At 54.3% G+C, this 18054-nt stretch overlaps 1 protein-coding gene and 1 non-coding gene across 3 annotated transcripts; one reads left to right on the top strand and one right to left on the bottom strand.

The window, feature by feature from the left end:
• The first annotated feature begins 1534 nt into the window (after window positions 1-1534).
• Window positions 1535-11352, top strand: Skor1 (SKI family transcriptional corepressor 1). Of its 2 annotated transcripts, none has more exons than XM_090357731.1 (9): window positions 1535-1557; window positions 1871-4079; window positions 5301-5391; window positions 6378-6479; window positions 7672-7743; window positions 9099-9173; window positions 9416-9490; window positions 10060-10125; window positions 10616-11352. In XM_090357731.1, exons 1-9 carry the CDS (start codon window positions 1535-1537, stop codon window positions 10705-10707), a joined length of 2805 nt encoding a protein of 934 aa, XP_090213857.1. In that variant the 3' UTR covers window positions 10708-11352. The 2 variants fall into 2 exon arrangements, with proteins under 2 accessions (XP_090213857.1, XP_090213856.1); XM_090357730.1 differs by having other exon boundaries at window positions 10613-11352.
• A 5440-nt stretch (window positions 11353-16792) lies between these two features.
• On the bottom strand, window positions 16793-16899 carry LOC150046306 (U6 spliceosomal RNA). Its single transcript, XR_016532640.1, has one exon. It is a non-coding gene; the product is annotated as a U6 spliceosomal RNA (small nuclear RNA).
• Window positions 16900-18054: the final 1155 nt, after the last annotated feature.

Raw genomic sequence — 18054 nt, 5'->3', positions numbered from 1 at the left:
TCGGCGACCCCGGGACTCCCGGCTTGGGAAGGGCGCGCGTGGCTCGGGGTGCTCTCTTCACTGTATGCGGGCCCCGGCACATTTGCCTATTTCGGGAAACCAAGAAGCCACCGTCGTCATTTCCCAGTGCTGTGCCCCCCCCCACCCCAGTCACCCCGGCAGCTTGCCTGAAAGCCCTCCCTGCGTGTCTGCTTGACCCTGAGCCAGGGAGTTTAGGACGATTTTTTTTTTTCTTGGCCGCCTCCAAATGTGACAGGGCACCTCAATGTGAAGGGAGGGTCACTTGTTTTAGCTGGATTGAAAGATCGCAAAAGATGAGACCGATCATGGATAGCTTGATAGTAGGAGATGGTACTGAACAGATTTGGGGAGGGGGGAGTGGGCTAGCTGAGACAGCTCAGGGATAGATACCAGGAGCACCTAAACAAATAGATAAGGAAGGAGAGAGACAAACAGATGGTGGATGCCAGGTTCTTCGTTGAAGGCGTCGGAACGGAGACTTCCAGTCGGGCTGAAGCCATCTCAAACCAGGTTTGCCTTTCCAGCCTGGTTTAGGGCCGGCACCCTCCGGATTGCGCTGCTGAGGGCAGCTGGGACACCTGCAACCGTAGACCCTGTTGGAGCCTTGCCTGCTGAGGACACGTGGCTGAGCCGGAAGACCTTTTTTTCGAAGGCCCTAAATATCATTTTCCTGGTCCCCCTCGATCTGTGGGCCCAGCGACCTCCATTCCGGGCCAAGAGCAACTTTTGTGGCCAAAGCTATGTAGGGAGTTCCAGGGCTCACAGGGGTTCCAGCTAGCCCTGGGCAGTAGGGGATGAGGTTTACTCAGAGAGGAGAATTCCCCACCCATGCCCCTAGTAAGAAGCCCAGGGCCCCTGCTAGCTGTCCTGAGAGGGAAGCGCAGGGAGTGGGCAACTGGAAACGGAACGAAGCGGCTCCAGGGAAACTTCCTTGGGATTCACTCTGTCCCAAGTGCCTGACCCACATGGAAACCAGCTGGAATGCAGAAAAACATGGTGAGCAACCACACAAGCCTGGCACCACTGAGGGCTGGAAAGAAAACTGTCTATCGAGCCCCGATCAAGCTGCTCAAGGAACTCACGTTCGCCAGGCATGAGAAGAAAAGCCGGGGGTTTGTGGAAACCCTCACTGTTGTCTCCAGGAGCTGTGCAGTCAGGGCCACCCTGGGTCTGGGCTCAGATGACGCGCTTTGGAGAGGGTGGCAGTTCAGCACGGGAACAGCGGTGACCTCCGCCTCTCCACTGCCGGGGAGGGCCCCAGGTCCCCCCTCCTCCTTCCCGCTCCCCTCACCCCCCCCCCAGTCTGGAGGGAAGCAGTGACCACCCCTCCTTCGCCTCCCACCCCTTCTCGCAACGCCCCCCCCCCCCCGCCCCGTCCGCCCGCGTGTGTGCGCTCCTGAGCCGAGGGGCCGCGGGGTCCCCAAAGTCTGGGCTTCAGGACCAGGCAGGCTGCAAAGACTTGAGAGGGTGCTTGAAGGCGCGCTCAGCCTGCGTCCCCGCGGGACAGCCAGCCATGGCATTACTGTGTGGCCCTGGGCAAGTCACTCCCCGTCTCTGGGTCGCACTTTTTCCCCACGGTTCCTGGAAGCTGGATCATCTCCCCGAGATCTCCCGTATCCCCCCCACACCCCAACTTCTCTCCTAAGCCCCCTTTTGTGTGTGTGTGTGTGTGTGTGTGTGTCAATGCCAGTGCAAAAAACCTGAGGATTCCCGTCCAGGGTGGACTGGGGTGTGTGTGTGGTTACTCTCCCCCCCCCCCCGCCCCGTCCGGTGTCCCGGGCGCGTCCCGCTGTGTGTGGGGCGAACACTGAAAATGGCTCATCTGCTGTCTGCTTTCTCTGTTGGGCAGGAGCGGCGGCATGGAGGCTCTGACCACTCCGCTGGGGCCGGGACTCGAGGACGGCGCGTCTCCCAACTCCAAACAGGAACTGCAGCCCTACTCGGGCTCTAGCGCCCTCAAGCCCAACCAAGTGGGCGAGACGTCTCTGTACGGGGTGCCCATCGTGTCGCTGGTCATCGACGGCCAGGAGCGCCTGTGCCTGGCGCAGATCTCCAACACCCTCCTCAAGAACTACAGCTACAATGAGATCCACAACCGGCGCGTGGCCCTGGGCATCACGTGCGTGCAGTGCACGCCGGTGCAGCTGGAGATCCTGCGCCGGGCCGGGGCCATGCCCATCTCGTCGCGCCGCTGCGGCATGATCACCAAGCGCGAGGCGGAACGCTTGTGCAAGTCGTTCCTGGGGGAGCACAAGCCCCCCAAGCTGCCCGAGAACTTCGCCTTCGATGTGGTGCACGAGTGCGCGTGGGGCTCGCGTGGCAGCTTCATCCCCGCGCGCTACAACAGCTCGCGGGCCAAGTGCATCAAGTGCGGCTACTGCAGCATGTACTTCTCCCCGAACAAGTTCATCTTCCACTCGCACCGCACCCCCGACGCCAAGTACACGCAGCCCGACGCCGCCAACTTCAACTCGTGGCGCCGGCACCTCAAACTCAGTGACAAGTCGGCCACGGACGAGCTGAGCCACGCGTGGGAGGACGTCAAGGCCATGTTTAACGGCGGCACGCGAAAGCGGACTTTCTCCTTGCAAGGAAGCAGCGCTAATGGCGGCTCGGGGGCGCCCGGGAAGGGTGGCGCTGGCGGCGGCGGCGGCGGCGGCGGGCCGGGCTGCGGCGCAGACCTGGCCCCGGGCCCCCCGCCCCACAAGAACCTGCGCTGCGGCGGCGACGACGAGGCGGCCGGGCCTCCGGGGCCGCCTCCGCCCCACCCGCAGCGCGGCCTGGGCCTGGCGGCGGCGGCCACGGGGCCCACGGGCCCCGGAGGGCCGGGCGGCGGCGCGGGGGTGCGCAGCTACCCGGTGATCCCGGTGCCCAGCAAAGGCTTTGGCCTCTTGCAGAAGCTGCCGCCGCCGCTCTTCCCGCATCCCTACGGCTTCCCCACGGCCTTCGGCCTCTGTCCCAAAAAGGACGATCCAGTCCTGGGCGCGGGAGAGCCCAAGGGCGGCCCGAGCGCTGGCAGCGGCGGCGGCGCGGGCTCCGGCACGGGTGCGGGCGGCCCGGGCGCCGGCCACTTGGCCCCGGGGCCCGGGGCGGGTCCGGGTGGCGGTGCCATGTTCTGGGGCCATCCACCCTCCGGGGCAGCCAAGGATGCAGCGGCCGTAGCCGCCGCCGCGGCCGCCGCCACGGTGTACCCGACGTTCCCCATGTTCTGGCCGGCCGCGGGCAGCCTCCCCGTGCCGCCCTACCCGGCGGCGCAGAGCCAAGCCAAGGCCGTGGCGGCCGCGGTGGCGGCGGCGGCGGCGGCGGCCGCGGCCGCGGCGGGCGGTGCTGGTCCGGAGTCCCTGGACGGTGGCGAACCCGCCAAGGAGGGCGGCCTGGGCGCGGAGGAGCGCTGCGCCAGCGCGGTGTCGCGGGGGCCCCTGGACGAGGACGGCGCGGAGGAGGCGCTGCCGCCCCCGCTGGGCCCCCTGCCCCCGCCGCCGCCGCCGCCCCCCGCGCGCAAAGCCTCCTACGTGTCCGCCTTCCGCCCCGTGGTCAAGGACGCGGAGAGCATCGCCAAGCTGTACGGCAGCGCGCGCGAGGCGTACGGCGCGGGGCCTGCTCGCGGGCCCGGGCCCGGCACGGCCACCGGCGGCGGCGGCGGCTACGTGAGCCCGGACTTTCTGAGCGAGGGCAGCTCCAGCTACCATTCGGCCTCCCCCGACGTGGACACTGCGGATGAGCCCGAGGTGGACGTGGAGTCCAACCGCTTCCCCGAGGATGAAAGCGCCCAGGAGGAGACCGAGCCGAGCGCGCCCAGCGGAGGCGGCGGCCCAGACAGCGACCAGCGGGTCGGGCCCCCATCTGTCACCTCCTCGGGCGCAGAGGGGCCCACGGACTCTCCCGACGGCGGAAGCCCCCGTCCCCGGCGCCGCCTCGGCCCCTCCGTCTCCGATGGGGCTGCGTTTGGGGACTTGGCGGCGGACGACGCGGTGCGGAGACCCGAGAGGAGCCCGCCGGGCGGCGGCTACGAGCTGCGGGAGCCCTGTGGGTCTCTGGGAGGCCCCACGACGGCCAAGGTGAGCCCGCTGCCCGTCCCGTCAGGGCCGCCTGCCCATCCACAGACACATCGAGGGCAGGCGAGGGGACCCCGGGCCTAGCCGCAGGCCTCACCTCGAGAGTGTGGGTGGGCTCGAGGGGACCCCCCTCCCCAAGCTGAGGGCTTCCAAAGGTGGGGAGGGAAAGGGGGTCAGCGGGAGGGGGGACGTGGGCTTTGTTTTTGCTGATGGGAGAGTGGAGAGGAGCAGGCTGACAAGTCCCAGAAAAGCAGAAAGAAATAAAAGGGGTCTGAAGGGGGTGGGGGGGGGGAGAGAGAGAGAGAGAGAGACAGAGAGAGAGAGAGAGACACAGAGAGAGAGAGAGAGAGAGAGAGACAGAGAGAGAGACAGAGACAGAGACAGAGACAGAGACAGAGACAGAGAGAGAGAGACAGAGAGACAGATAGAGAGACAGAGACAGAGACAGAGAGACAGAGACAGAGACAGAGAGACAGAGAGACAGAATAGAGGAATAGAGGAGAGAAAGGAGACCCCGAACCAGAGAAAAGTGGTCACCAGGCCAGGCCGGGAGTGTGCCCGGGACTATAAAGCAGCCGGTCCCCCAACTCTGGGGGTCCCGGAGAGCCTCATCCACAACACCTGGCAGCTTTGAGGGTCTCCCCAAACTCTGGCCTTGAGCTGGGAAGCTGTGTCCCAACCCCGGGGTGTGGGGTGTGGGGTGTGGGGTGGGGTGTGGGGTGGCGTTTGGGGTGTGGGGTGGGGTGGGGTGTGGGGTGGGGTGTGGGGTGGAGTGTGGGGTGTGGGGTGTTGATTCTCAGACTGCCAGGACTGGGCTTTGCCAGAATCATCCATCTCGGAATTGGATGCGCACCCCTGTACATTTCTTTCCATTCGCCTCACCAACCGTCCCCCCATCGTTACCCTGTTGAGAAAGGGGTCCTCCCTGCCTGAACAGGGCGCTGGCAGTGGGGCGTGTGGGGAGGATGGGGGCGGTGGAAATGAGGCTCGAGCGCACCGTGGGGGCGGCCGACCCCAGCCGGAGCCGCTTTGTGCGCGTGGAGTCCTTTGCTCCGGGGTGTGAACTCATCCTTACCCCCCCGACCTGGATTCGGATTCGGAGGGGGCGAGGGCGCGTGCGTCACCGCTGCCCTGCGGTCCTCGGCCAGCCCCGCGGCCCTGCCCGGCTTCGGGGAGACACCGACCCCCCCCCCCCCATTGCCTGTCGTTTCTTGGCCGCTGCAGGTGTTCGCGCCCGAGAGGGACGAGCTGGTGAAGAGCGCGACGGCGGCGCTGGGCCCCGCGGCCGCCTATCTCTGCACCCCCGAGGCCCACGGTAACGCCTGCCCGCCGAGGCCCGCGGCCTCCGTCACCCGGGGAACTGCAGGCGGAGGGCCGAGGAAGGAAGGAAGGAGGGGGCGGGGGGAGGGAGAGAACGAGAGAGCGAATACTGGAATAAAAACCATGCTAAGCGCCAACTCGCAGCTCCCACGGTTTGGTTACTTCAGACGGTTCCAGCCCCGCTCTCCCCACGCCGGCACCCACGTCCCCGCACCCCTCTTAACGAACCACCTCGGAACAATCCAGGCCGGCCCCCTCTCCCAGTCCTCTCATTCGGCGCGTGCTGGGCCTCGGGTCCCCCGCGACCATTCCGGTCTGGGTGGAGCACCAGGGCGCGTGGATGCCCGCTCGGGGAGCGGAGCGCGCGATCGCCGGCGGAGCCGCGTCCCAAACTCGGGGGGATCAGCTGGCTAGGAGAGGAGCCTGGGGTCTCAGAAATCCAGGCCCCCCCATGCCACCTTGACCTACCCCGACAAGGCTCCCTCGCTCCCTCGGCACCCCTGAGACCTGAAGGTCACGGCCTGCCGGGAGGTCTGCGGGAGTCGCCGGACAGCTAGCGGCCCGCGTGCTAGCGGTGCCCTAGTAACTGCGCGCGATGTAGGTCGTTGGTCCCTGGTGGGCTCCTCGGCTGCTTTCCAAGCTCTTTTCCGAGGGGCTGGGACGGGGGTGGGGTGAGGACCAAGCTGGGAAAGGAGCAGACCGTGCACGAGGGGATGTGTGTGTCTGGGGAGGTGGGGGGACCCCGACCCAAAGCCTCAGGAAACCAGAGGCGGCCACCACATTTCTAATTAGGACCAGGGCTCCCTAACTGCGGAAGCTGTGTGTGTGTGTGTGTGTGTGTGTGTGTGAGTGTGTGTGTGTGTGTGTGAGTGTGTGTGTGTGTGTGTGTGAGTGTGTGTGAGTGTGTGTGTGTGTGTGTGTGTTGGGGGGGGTGTCATGGTTTCTTTGCCACTCCTTGAAATTCGGTTTATTGCCTTGAAGAACCAGATAAGGAAGACAATCACACCGACGATTTGGAAACGAGGAAATCCTATTCAGACCAAAGGAGTGTCTCCCAGCCAAGCCCCACAAATACAGATCGAGGTGAGCCTCCCTTATCCCCACCTCCCTCTGCCCCCCCCCCCAGGCTGCTGCTGGAGACCCAGGTTTCTCAGATCTCCACACAGACTTGCAAACAATTATCTCCCTGCTTGAGTTGATATTTAAATAAATATTCCCGGGCTTTAGGCAATTGCTACCTCCTTGGTGGCTTTGGGGCTTTATCTTGGTAAGGGTAGGGTCATACAAAAAAAAATTAAAGTAAAAGGTGCCAGGCACTGGCGGCTCATGTCTGTAATCCTGGCTACTTCTGAGGATGAGATCTGAGATTTGAGGATCCTAATTCCAAGTCAGTGGGAGCAAAAAAGTCCACAAGACTCTTAGCTCCAATTAATCACAGAAAAACAAACAAAAAGCCCACAAGTGGTATTGTAGCTCAAGTAGTAGCGTGTAAGCCTTGAGCTAAAAGGAGGAGACAGTACCCAGGGCTGGACTGGCAAAACCAAAACAAAACTTAAAATAGTCAAAGGGCACTTCCTGTCCCACGGGAACACATCTTCATGGATTACACAGTCCTGTCCCCTGCCTTAATAACTTGGAGGGTGGATGGTACAGGTTTTCTTGTCTCCCTAAGCATATACTTAAAAAATGACTGGAATGCAAAACAGGTCTTGTCCAGAGTGTGGTGGAAGGCAAATAGACTGGGTAAATACACAACACTTTGTAGACATTTACAAAACTGGAACAATGATGCTTGTTGAGTCTGGTTTGAGAAGGAGGGAGGGAGAGTCTGATTAGGTTCACTGGATTTATATACTGCCATGTTAAAATGAAATCCCTTTGTACAACTAATTGATGCTAATAAGAAAATATGGGGGAGGCCAAGCGTAGTGGCTCACACCTGTCACCCTAGCTACTCAGGAGGCTGAGATCTGAGGATCATGGTTCAAAGCCAGCCAGGGCAATACAAAGCAGTGAGTCTCCAATTAATCACTAGAAAACGGGAAGTGGGGCTGTGGCTAAGGGTAGGGTGGTAGCCTTAAGCTGAAGAGCTCAGGGACAGCGCCCAGGCCAGAGTTCAAGCCCCATGAACCCCCCCCCCCAAAAAAAGAAAAGAAATTACGGGGAGGACTATAGAAAATGGAGTCTGTCCTGTAGGTAGTTTCTAGGAAGCTTGCCTCTCCTCCTCTGAAGGTCTCTCAGAACAGAAACCCTCTCAACTGCTCTTGTATCCCAGGTGATGATGGGCTCGCCTTGGATGTCACTGGAACTCAGCTGGTGGAGAAAGATATTGAAAACCTGGCAAGAGGTGAGGTTAAACCTGTAAAACGAGGGTACGTTGCGTTTGAGGATGACAGGTCCTTCGTGTAGATTCCTGTAGTGGGTGTGTGTGGGGGGAAGACTTTATGTCTGGGAGGAGGATCCATTTTTAATTCATTGAACTGAAAGGATAAGGCTTTGCACACATCCTGGCTCATATGCGTGTGGATGGGAGCTGCAGGTTTGAAGTTTATTGGAAATTTGTGTTCCCAAGGCCTAAGTCTGTTTTGAGTGAGAAAAATGAGTAATGAGTAATGATCTAGGTGTTCTAAACTCCGTGGAAGACAGACTTGTTTTTCTGAAGAGGGAGCCTCAATGAAGCTCTTATTTTAAGGATTTGAGGAGAAGTTGCAAGCAATTTAATCTCTGGAATTAATACATAGCTATTGATGCATTAAGGGTCAAAGTCTGGGGCTCCTTTACAGAATGGAACTCCCTACCCTATGCTCGCTCTCTCGCCCCCCCCTCTCCCTCTCTCCCCCTCGCTCCCTCCCTCTCTCCCTCCTTCCTTCTCCCTCCCTCTTCCTCTCCCTCTCTCTCCTTCCCCCTCCCTCCTGAGTTAGTCCTGGGCTCCGTCCCTGAGCTCTACCACTTGACCACACCTCCGCTTCTGGCTTTTTGCTGGTTAGTTAGAGAGTCCTGGGGACTTTTCTGAGAAATCTGGGTGCTCAGATCTCAGCTTCCCAGTAGCAGGATTACAGGCATGAGCCACTGGAGCCCAGCAAGAAGGGAATTTTGAACTCTGTTTCAGAGGCACCTCTTTATGGGGAGGAAGAAATTAACCAATGGCCCCATGGAAATTGGTGGGAGAAGAAAGTGGGTAGCAGTCACCCAGTTTGTCAAGGAACAAATCTTGCAGCCTATCCCACTCCTCTGAAAATCACTGGTGTTTTATGAGTTTTCAGCACGGACTTTGTTGGGGGGGGGTCATGCTTGAGCCACCGTAATTGTAGGCGACTTGTTAAATCTGTCTATTCCTTTGAGAAAGCTGTCCATGATTTTGACCATATTTTTCCATTGGAAGTGGGAAAATCAGGCTGTTTGTGGACCTTCTTCAAAAGTTAGGGAGTTAAGAATAACTTTAAAGCAGATTTCAAAATGATTGTTTCCTAAACCAAGGGCCCAGAAATCCTAAGTGGGTTAGACCTGCCTGCTCGGATTCTCTGGGAAATCTTGCCCTCTAGCCCCATGTGTTTGGTTAAATCCTTTGCAGGCAAGTGGAAGTCAGAGAACTGAAGGGCTGTCCCAGCCACAGCGACTGGGGCGGAACTTCTGTTGTACAATAATAGGCCCCTGGGTTATCCCCAGCCTCCTTTTACCTCCCATTCTCTCCCGCTTCTACAGAGGAACTGCAAAAATTGCTCTTAGAGCAAGTGGAGCTCCGCAAGAAGCTGGAGCGAGAATTCCAAAGTCTCAAAGGTACTTCCATGCCTCCTCCCATCCTCATCTCTGCCCTTGAGAGGAACTGCTTTGGGGACATTCAGGGTGCTGATGGCTTCTACCAGATACTCAGAGGGAACCCCAAACTCCTCTCTCCAGTGTTTTCTAGCTCGGCTAAGGACTGGGTGGGGGAGAGCTAGGGGCGAGGGCAGGAGTCTGTGGAGGAGAGGAGCGGGAGAGGAAGCTGTGTGTTTCAGCGCTCACTTAATCAATTTGCGCAGATAATTTTCAGGATCAAATGAAGAGGGAATTGGCTTATCGAGAAGAAATGGTGCAACAGCTGCAAATCGTCAGAGGTAAGACGAGAATCAGGTGAGGTGGATGCCGCCATAACTGCTTCTCCTCTGGCGGGAGCCTCAGTGTTAGCTCAGTCATTTAGATTTAAATGGAAGGTAATTTAACAATTATTTTTTTTATTTAATATCCTTTGTATACTCTGATTAGCCTCCGAATGGCAAGCGAGCCCAGCAAACGGCTTGCAGGCATCATTACATGGAGTGATTGAACTTCTTATCACGGCAATTTCCATGGTTTCTAAATTAAAAATCGAGGCGTAAAATTACCTGGGAAGTAATGCCTAAGTTTGCTTTAATTTTGGTTAGATCCGTCTGCCTTTAAGCGCCATCTCAGGCCATTTCCTTCCTCTGCCAGGCGGCAGTTTGGCACATTGGTACCCCACCCCCTCCCAGTCTCTCTCTGCAGTACTTTTTTTTTTCCTGCTTGGCTTGGGTCTGTGCAGGGGTGGGGGTGGGGATGTGAGATGGGTGTGGTGGGGACGGATAGGTAGGAGAGACAAAGTAGCCTGGTGGTGACCCCAGCTACTTTTGAGGGCCAGCCAGTGATATATTTCCTCCATGTTTTCCAGATACCTTGTGCAATGAACTGGACCAAGAGCGTAAGGCGCGCTATGCCATCCAGCAGAAACTAAAAGGTAAGGAAACAGGAAACAAGACAGGATGTGTACCCTGGGTTGGCTGTGCGATTGAATTTATGAATGGACAGTGGTATTGGGGTGTGTGTGTGTGTGTGTGTGTGTGTGTGTGTGTGTGTGTATGTGTAGAAACCAGGGTTTACTTGGACCAGAAACAGAGGAGAGAGAAGTGAGAACTGATTGTGAGGAGATTTTTATTTTTCTGCAACGACAGTGTAGGGGAAAAGAGCCCCTTGATTGCTGGGCTTGTGAAAAGTCTGCCTTGTGATCCGTAGATGTTCAGCAAATTGATCCTTTAGTCTTTGTGCCTCAGTTTCCTCTTCTGTCGAATGAGGCTGTTGAACCAGAGCAGTGGTTCTGAATTACCAGGGAATCTCTCTTTGCGTCCAGTTGGTGGAGGGAAGTCTAGGAAGGGAGCTAGCGAATTTAGGGGTTCACTTGAGGCACAGGGTGATGGCTAACAGGGTGCATTTGACTCTCTCCCCAGAAGCCCACGATGCCCTGCACCACTTCTCCTGCAAGATGCTGACACCTCGCCACTGCACCGGCAACTGCTCCTTCAAACCCCCACTGATGCCCTAGGCCGGCCTGGCCACACCCAAGAGCCTTCAAGCCATGCTGCTCCTTGTAAATACCCGCTGCCCCAGCGGACTTGAGCGAGGAACAAGCCATTGGAACCCCACTGATGTAAATACTGCAGCCCGCCGAGTGTCCTCCTAGGTCTCGCCTGCCCCCTCCTGGGCCCACTGATCTCCCAGTGTAAATGACGGCCTGGCCCCTCCATTGACATTCTGAGCCCCGGACCTCAGGAGGTTAACTGGACCTAAAGGATGGGGGTAGGGTAAAGAAAGAAAGGGGAGGGGAGACTGTCCCCCTACCACCTGCTGGGGGGTTCTGCCGTGGCCGGGTATTGTGAAGACAACTAGCAACTTTGCTGGGCGCGTGCGTCCACGTCTGAAACTTGTTCCTAAAGACAAAGTGGCTATGTGCAATGGATATAATGTACTGTGAGTCTCTTGGTTTAGTATGAACGTTCACTCTATTTATTTATGCTGTAAATGATTTCGTATTCTCCTGGATTTCTCTCCAGTCCTACTGAGCATTTCCCCACTTTGGATTGTTTGTTTGTTTTTGCTTTTTGATAATGATTTTATTGTAACCTCACTATTTGACAGCACTTTAAAAGGGCAACAACTGACTCACAAGAAGGTGACCACTTTGAGCCTACTTAGAAAGATCATCTTGTATCCGTGACTTTTGTTTTTTAATAAGAACAATTAAAAAAAATTCTGTTGTTTCCTGGGGCTGCAGAGGTGTGGGAATGGAGGATGGGATGAGAGGTCGGGGAAAGAGGTCAGGCAGGAGCCGAGGGCAAGACTGTAGCACAGGCGCAGCATAGGAACTGCCCCGGGGGTTCTGGAATCATGACCACAAAGGTAGACAGCAGTGATGAACTGAGATGTGGAATCCAGGCCTTGGATTCTGGGGGCTGGAGCGCTATCATCCCCCACCCAAGCCAAACCTGCAACGTTTCTCCCAAGCGCCCAGTCACACCCAGTTTTCCCCTCCAGGCCACTCCTTCCCCCAGTTAGGACCCCCCCCCTGCGTCCAGGCTGGGGACGGGGACTATTTGGCCCTAGCTAGGAGAAACCCACTCTTCTTTTTGGGCCCATTTCCGAGAGGGAGAAGGCCACTTCTGGTACAGTCAGGGACTGGAAGCTTCTCTGGAAGGTCTGCTGGCAATTTAGGTTCAGTGGAACTGGCTCCCCTGGGCGCAGTGGATAGAGTGGGGGGGGTGGATATGAAGTCGGTCCCCTAGGAATTTGGAAGAGACCTGGAGTTTGTGCGTAGATGTCCTCCATGGACCCCTAAAAGAGTCCAGAAAAGACTTGCACGTTCCATCTGCGTTCAAGTGGGGTTGAGGTTGTGGAAGAACCTGAGGATGGAGGCTAAACCAGGCTATATTGCAGCTGGAGGGGCCTCCCCTTGTCCTAGGCCTTGGGGCTTCTCCGTTTCTTACTGCACCTGGTGAGTAAAGTGTGGAAAGGAGCACTGTATCGGGAGCCTTGGTTGAATTTCCTCATCTGCTTGGTAAAGGTCCTGGGGCCACTCCCCTGCTCCGGCTGCCCCTACCACCCCGGCCCTGCATTTCCAGGTTCTGTAAGTGGGCTGACACCCGGGCAGCAGGCAGGGGTGCTCCCTGGGAGATCGGACCACAGTGGAGGCAGGAGACCATCCCTCAAGTACCCTCTGGACCTTCAAAGCCCAGAATGTTCCAAGAGAAATGAGGTTGGCAGAGGGCACCCTTCCGTTCTCTCTCCCTGTGGGGTCCCCCAGGGAGTGGCCCGGCTCCCTGCCCAGGTGAGGGGCTGGAGAGGAAGGGCCTTGCGCCCTGGAACCAGGAGAGCTGGGGAAAGGTCCAGCCTTTAGGGTGTTGGAAGATTTTAAGTCCTTTCCCCAAGCATTCCCGCACCTTAAGCGCCACACTTTGCTTCTCTAAAGAGGGCACAGCAGATAGCACCCAGTAAGAAGTTCCGGACCAGAAGATAATCTTGCCCAAATTGTCCCCAGACAGAGAAAAGCAGCAAGTCGCAGTGGCCAGCCAGAGGAGGCACCTCATGGGGCTGTGGATTGTGAGGGAGAGGGGGTTGTAAACGATCCAACCCAGAAAGTGCAGCTGAAAAAAACCCGAAAAACAAAACGAAACCCTCCTGGGTTCTTAGTCCCTTCAAAAGTGGTTTATTCTCCCCAAAATGTTAATAACCAAATGATTGGTATGGATGTAATTATCAATAATTATGCGAATTATTGCTGATTGTGGGGCTCGTAGCTACTTTAATTAGTTTACCAGATTCTAATTAAGTTAAATGAAACATTAATAGGGAAAATATGTTTAAACACACACACACACACACACACACACACACACACACACACCAGATTTTAAGTCTATTTCTCGCCACAACGTTGCCACCTTGTGACAAATTTTAGATATTACAGTCAACCCGAACTGAAACTCCAGCCCATCACAGAAGCTGAACCTGGGGCCCTTGAAAACTTGAAAGGTAATAATAATGGTGGTGGTATGGTCTCAGCGTGTTTAGTTTGTGATTCCTTTTCCCAGAGGAGCCTACAAGAGGTCAAGCTCTACACTACAAGGTCTGGAGGTAAAAGATCCGTGAACACATCGTTTCTGCTTTCCACTGCCCTTTCCCCAGAAGATTCAGCATCCCTTTCATAGTGGTATGATACAGATGGTCTCTGTCCCCAACTATCCAGCAAACCCAGAGATACTGAGCAAACTTGGAGACACCTGGGACCATTTTGCATTCTCTGGGAAAAAACTAGCAAATGGCATCTCACCCCCATTTCCTCTGCCAATGGGGGTAACGTGGGAAAACGAACCTCGAAGAACCTTCAGGCCTGGAGATCTTGCCTTGCTTTCTTATTCTTGGTTATATAGGCCCATTGTTATAAGCCGGGAAGTATGAACTCTGCGATGCTGATCTCTTCTTGGTCTTTCCTGTGATCTCTGACACAAAGGCACACCATTAATGTCCAAATGGGGAAAAAAAAATGCAATTTGGTGGTCCATCTGGCACATGGGAAAATCTGAGAGGAGAAATCACAAGGTGCTTCTGGACAACAGCCACTCAAAACAATTAGGCTCATTTGCATAAGGTTAATTAAACACAAGATTACTGCTTAGACAGATCATGAGTAGGATTAGTTTTAGGGGGTAGGTGTCATGTTACTGTCAATCTAGAACAGGAAAATTTCTTCTTATTCCAACTGGGTCCTAAACCAGAGGAGGATCTGTTAAGTTCTTCAAATTTTGCAAGGCCTCTCTGGCCACACACATGCCTGTTCCCAGCTCTTGCACTGTTAAATGCAGCCTTGATCCTCGGTGGAAATACAACTTCTTCCTTGAATTTAGAATACAACAGAAGTAGATTTGGAACTACATGCTCTTTCCACCGGTTCTGAACAGCCTCATCCTTCTCCCTGCAGAGGGCACATGATAACTAAGTCCAGTGCTTAGTTATGCCTATAACCCTAGCTACTCAGGAGGCTGAGATCTGAGGATGGAGGTTTGAAGCCAGTCCGGGCAGGAAACTCTGTAAGACTCTCATCTCCAATTGCTATCAATTCGTTTCAATTTGCTCAAATGGTAGAACACCAATCTTGAGTGAAAAAGATAAGGGACAACACATAGGCCTTGACTTCAAGACCCAGGACTGGCATAAACAACAAAAGAGTGCAAATTCTGTGTGTGATACTGAGCAAAATTGCTGATGCTCTGTGCTTCAGCTTCATTATAACACAAAGGAAATTATAGTACCTACTTTATAGGACTGTTTTGGTGTTTTGTTTTGTTTTGTTTTGTTTTCAGTTGTGGGACTTGAAGTCTGGGCCTGGGCACTGTCCCTGAGCTCTTTAGCTCAAAGTTACTGCCCTACCCCTTAAGCCTCAGTGCCACTTCCGGTTTTCTGGTGGTTAGTTGGAAATAAGAATCTCATGGCTTTGGATTGCCCTGGCTGGCTTTGAACCGTGATCCTCAGATCTCAGCCTCCTGAGTAGCTAGGATTACAGGTGTGAGTCACCCAGGCTGGCAGGACTTTTTTTTTTTTTAATTCAGTAAATTTGAATTTTCCAAATGTTATCTGAAAGAATTTTCAGATAATCCATTTGCCACAAATTCCCTGCTTGAGTTGTGAGGAAGCAATCATGGTTGTATAAGTTTACTTGTTTGTGTGTGTATATATGTACATATGTATGTATGTATTAAACATGCATGCCTGTGTGTATGTATGCATGTATGTATACATGTATATAGTTATGTATGTTTGTACTGGGGCTTTAATTCAGGGCCTAGAGGTCTTGCTTAGCTTTTTCTGGCTTTTTTTTTTTTTCTGGTTTATTGGAGATCAGAGTCTCACAGACTTTTCTGTTCTCAGGAGAACTTGGACTCTCTATCCTCAGATTTCAGCCTCCCCAATAGATTATAAGCATGAGCCACTCACTGGTGCCTAGAGCATACTGGTACCCTTTACTCTCAAGCATTCCTCTTCACAGGAAGAGCTCAAACAAGAAAGGATAATGTTATCACCCATTGTTTTCTGACTCATGGTGTTTTCACAGTACAATATTTATTCAAGCAGCATATATTAACAATACCCAACTTGATCTCTGGGAATGATTTGAAATTCTGATCCCATGCTTGAGAAGAAACACTTTCAGCAGGCTCTCATGGAACTTATTCCAATTCTACTGTTGGTAATAAGTATACTATGGATGGAAGAACTTCAAATTCTTTGTTGTGAACTTTAAGACTACTGTGGAAGGTGTACTTTCAGGAACACTGGGGGGGGGGGGGTGGGGGGTGTCTTCTGGTGCCTGATGTCCACATGGTTTTAAAGGGAACTTTCAAGAGGTTGGAGTTGATTGGAATACTTGCCCTATGCTAATCTGGCCTCATATTCCCCTGGCTCCAAACTGTTTTGTGCATGACTGAGTTAGTAAAAGGAGAGCCCGGGGATCTGCTCCTAGCTAATAAGTGCTAATATTACCTGTGCTTAATAAGATCATAACTGTCAACCTGTGTCCAAAGAGTCAGGGGATTTACCCTAGTCCTCTGCCAAGAAAGTCAGCCAGGTCTTTGGAGAATTGTCTTTCCTCATTCTGGCCCCCTAAACTGGTCATGTCAAAGAGAATGCAGTTCTTTCAGAGCACTTAGGCAGGTCCGCATGCAACCTCCTTCCCAAGTAGCCAGCAAACAATTAGGCATGTTGGGGAAGAGAAAGGAAAATCAATCAGCAGAAATTGTCTAATTCTATATGTGGAGAAAAGCCACGAGCCCAAAGAACAAAAATGGGTCCCAAGCCCAACAGTTGCAGTTCATGTCTCTGTAATCCTAGCTCCTCCAGAGTCTGAAATGCGCTGACCCCAATTTAAAGGGCTTGGGTAAAGTACTAGGAAATGTAGCTAGGATCACAGGCATGAGACACTGCCACCCTGTGGTTCTTGTGTTTTTAGGCTCAGTGCCTGCAAAGGACTCCTGCTAATGTTACCACACTGCCTCCTCCTGGTTGCTGTATGTCTATCTGTGTCTCCATAGAGAGGGTGACAAGGATACCTCAGGGTGAGACTTTATAGTATTACAATCATCTGTCCTCAAGGACACATGATGGGCCCTGAATAGAGGGCAATAGTGTTATTATTATTATTAAAAAGAATGGAATGAGACAGGCGCTCCTGGCTCATGCTTGTAATCTTAGCTACTCAAGAGGCTGAGAATTGAAGGCCACAGATGGAATCCAGCACGGGTAGAAAAGTTCATGAGGCGTGTTCATCTCCAGTTAACAACCAAAAGCTGCAAGTGGAGCTGTGGCTCAAGTGGCAGAATTCTAACGTTGAGTCAAAAAGCTAACAGGAAGAACCCCAGCCACGCGTTCAAGCCCCAGGACTGGAGCCAACACAAATAGATAACAAAAGGACCTGGTGGTGATCATCTACAGACTTCTGGCAAGGACCTTTCCATCCTCACTCCAGGTCTTGGTGTGTTTTAGATGCGAAATGGGCACATTTTGGCAACACTATTTACTTCAAGGTGAAATCCAGGGCTGTGAAAAAGGAATCAGACATACACAGGGGCAAAGAAACAACTCAAAATATGGAACGCTTCACGAATTTGCGTGTCATCCTTGCGCAGGGGCCATGCTAATCTTCTCTGTATCGTTCCAATTTTAGTATATGTGCTGCCGAAGCGAGCACGACTGCCCTGCCGCCTCCCGGGGTATATAAGGCCGAGGAGCAGAATGCTTTTACAGTTATGGTGAATGCTACGTTGTGCATCTTTTTGGATGTCCAAATGACTGAGGCACTCAGGCCGTCACAACTACATGCTACATGTGTGTACCTTTACGAATAGTCAAAGGGAGTCGAGTTTCTTCACCGCTTTCACCGCATATGCAAATGAGGGGCTCATGGGACGCGTGCCGTGGGCGGGGCTGGGGGTGGAGCTCTGGGCGCGGTGGGCGCGGCCGACGCGCTGCTTTGGTTGCTGATTGGCCAAGCGCTGAGACCTGGAATCTGGGCTCCCTGGACGCTGAGCTGGGAATTGTGACAACGCCTTGTCCCCAAGCCCCCTTGCTATTGCTGAGCATATTTGGGGACCGTCTCGCCCATCTCTAGGACTCAAAGATAAGGTTCCGAGCCTCTAGTTCAGCCCATTGCAGCTCTCGTTCCTCTCATCCTGGACCTAAGCCAAGGCTGGGGTCCCTCTGGGGTTCCTGGGGGACCCATAAGCATCACCCTTTGGCTTCACTTACCAGTATCAGTGCCCTTTGAACCCAAGGAGCTTTGGAGGTCTGGGAAGGGTCAGTACCCTTTGATCATGTAGTTGCCAAGGGACGGACACTTCATAGGCATTACCCCCAGCTCCCCCCACCCGCCCACCCCCCACACTTTGTAATGGGTAGGAAACAGGCTCTGGGAGATGACAGCAGCTCCTGGTCACTCGTCTAGCTAGGTAAAAGGGATTGAGATTTGGGTGCAAGCCTGATTTCAGAATCTGGCCTTTTCTTCAGAATAAGTCTCTAAGAAAACGTTTGGAACCCCATTCTGTCCCATTTTCTCTCTTAGATTTTGCTGCCAACGTTCAGCCCAGACCTTCCTTCCTCACATCCGGAGCTCGTGTGACTTCAGGCCCCAGGCTCCAGCGGGAAGTCAGTGGGCAAGGAACTTCCATTCTGGCAAAGGAGCCAGATGAATATGGAGGAGCCCTGTAAAGCAAGTGTGAAATGAGCCTGATGTGTGGGGCTTTAAATCCGTATGTAATGCTAACTGCTCACCAAGCTAGCCAGGACAGTAAACTCCAGTGAAACTCTTAGCTCCAATTAATCACAAGAAGCCAGAAGTGATGCAAAT

The sequence above is a fragment of the Megascapheus bottae genome, chromosome 25, assembly GCF_031878675.1.
Source record: "Megascapheus bottae isolate mThoBot1 chromosome 25, mThoBot2.hap1, whole genome shotgun sequence".
Taxonomy (NCBI): Eukaryota; Metazoa; Chordata; class Mammalia; order Rodentia; family Geomyidae; genus Megascapheus; species Megascapheus bottae.
Note: the sequence above shows the minus strand (reverse complement) of the source record. Positions and strands in the feature narration are given on the sequence as shown.

Coding starts and splice junctions, on each gene's coding strand:
- Skor1 (XM_090357730.1), top strand. CDS start 1,535: ATGGCATTACTGTGTGGCCCTGG. Junction 1,558..1,870: donor GCATTACTGTGTGGCCCTGG/GCAAGTCACTCC, acceptor TCTGTTGGGCAG/GAGCGGCGGCATGGAGGCTC. Junction 5,392..6,377: donor CTGCACCCCCGAGGCCCACG/GTAACGCCTGCC, acceptor ATTGCCTTGAAG/AACCAGATAAGGAAGACAAT.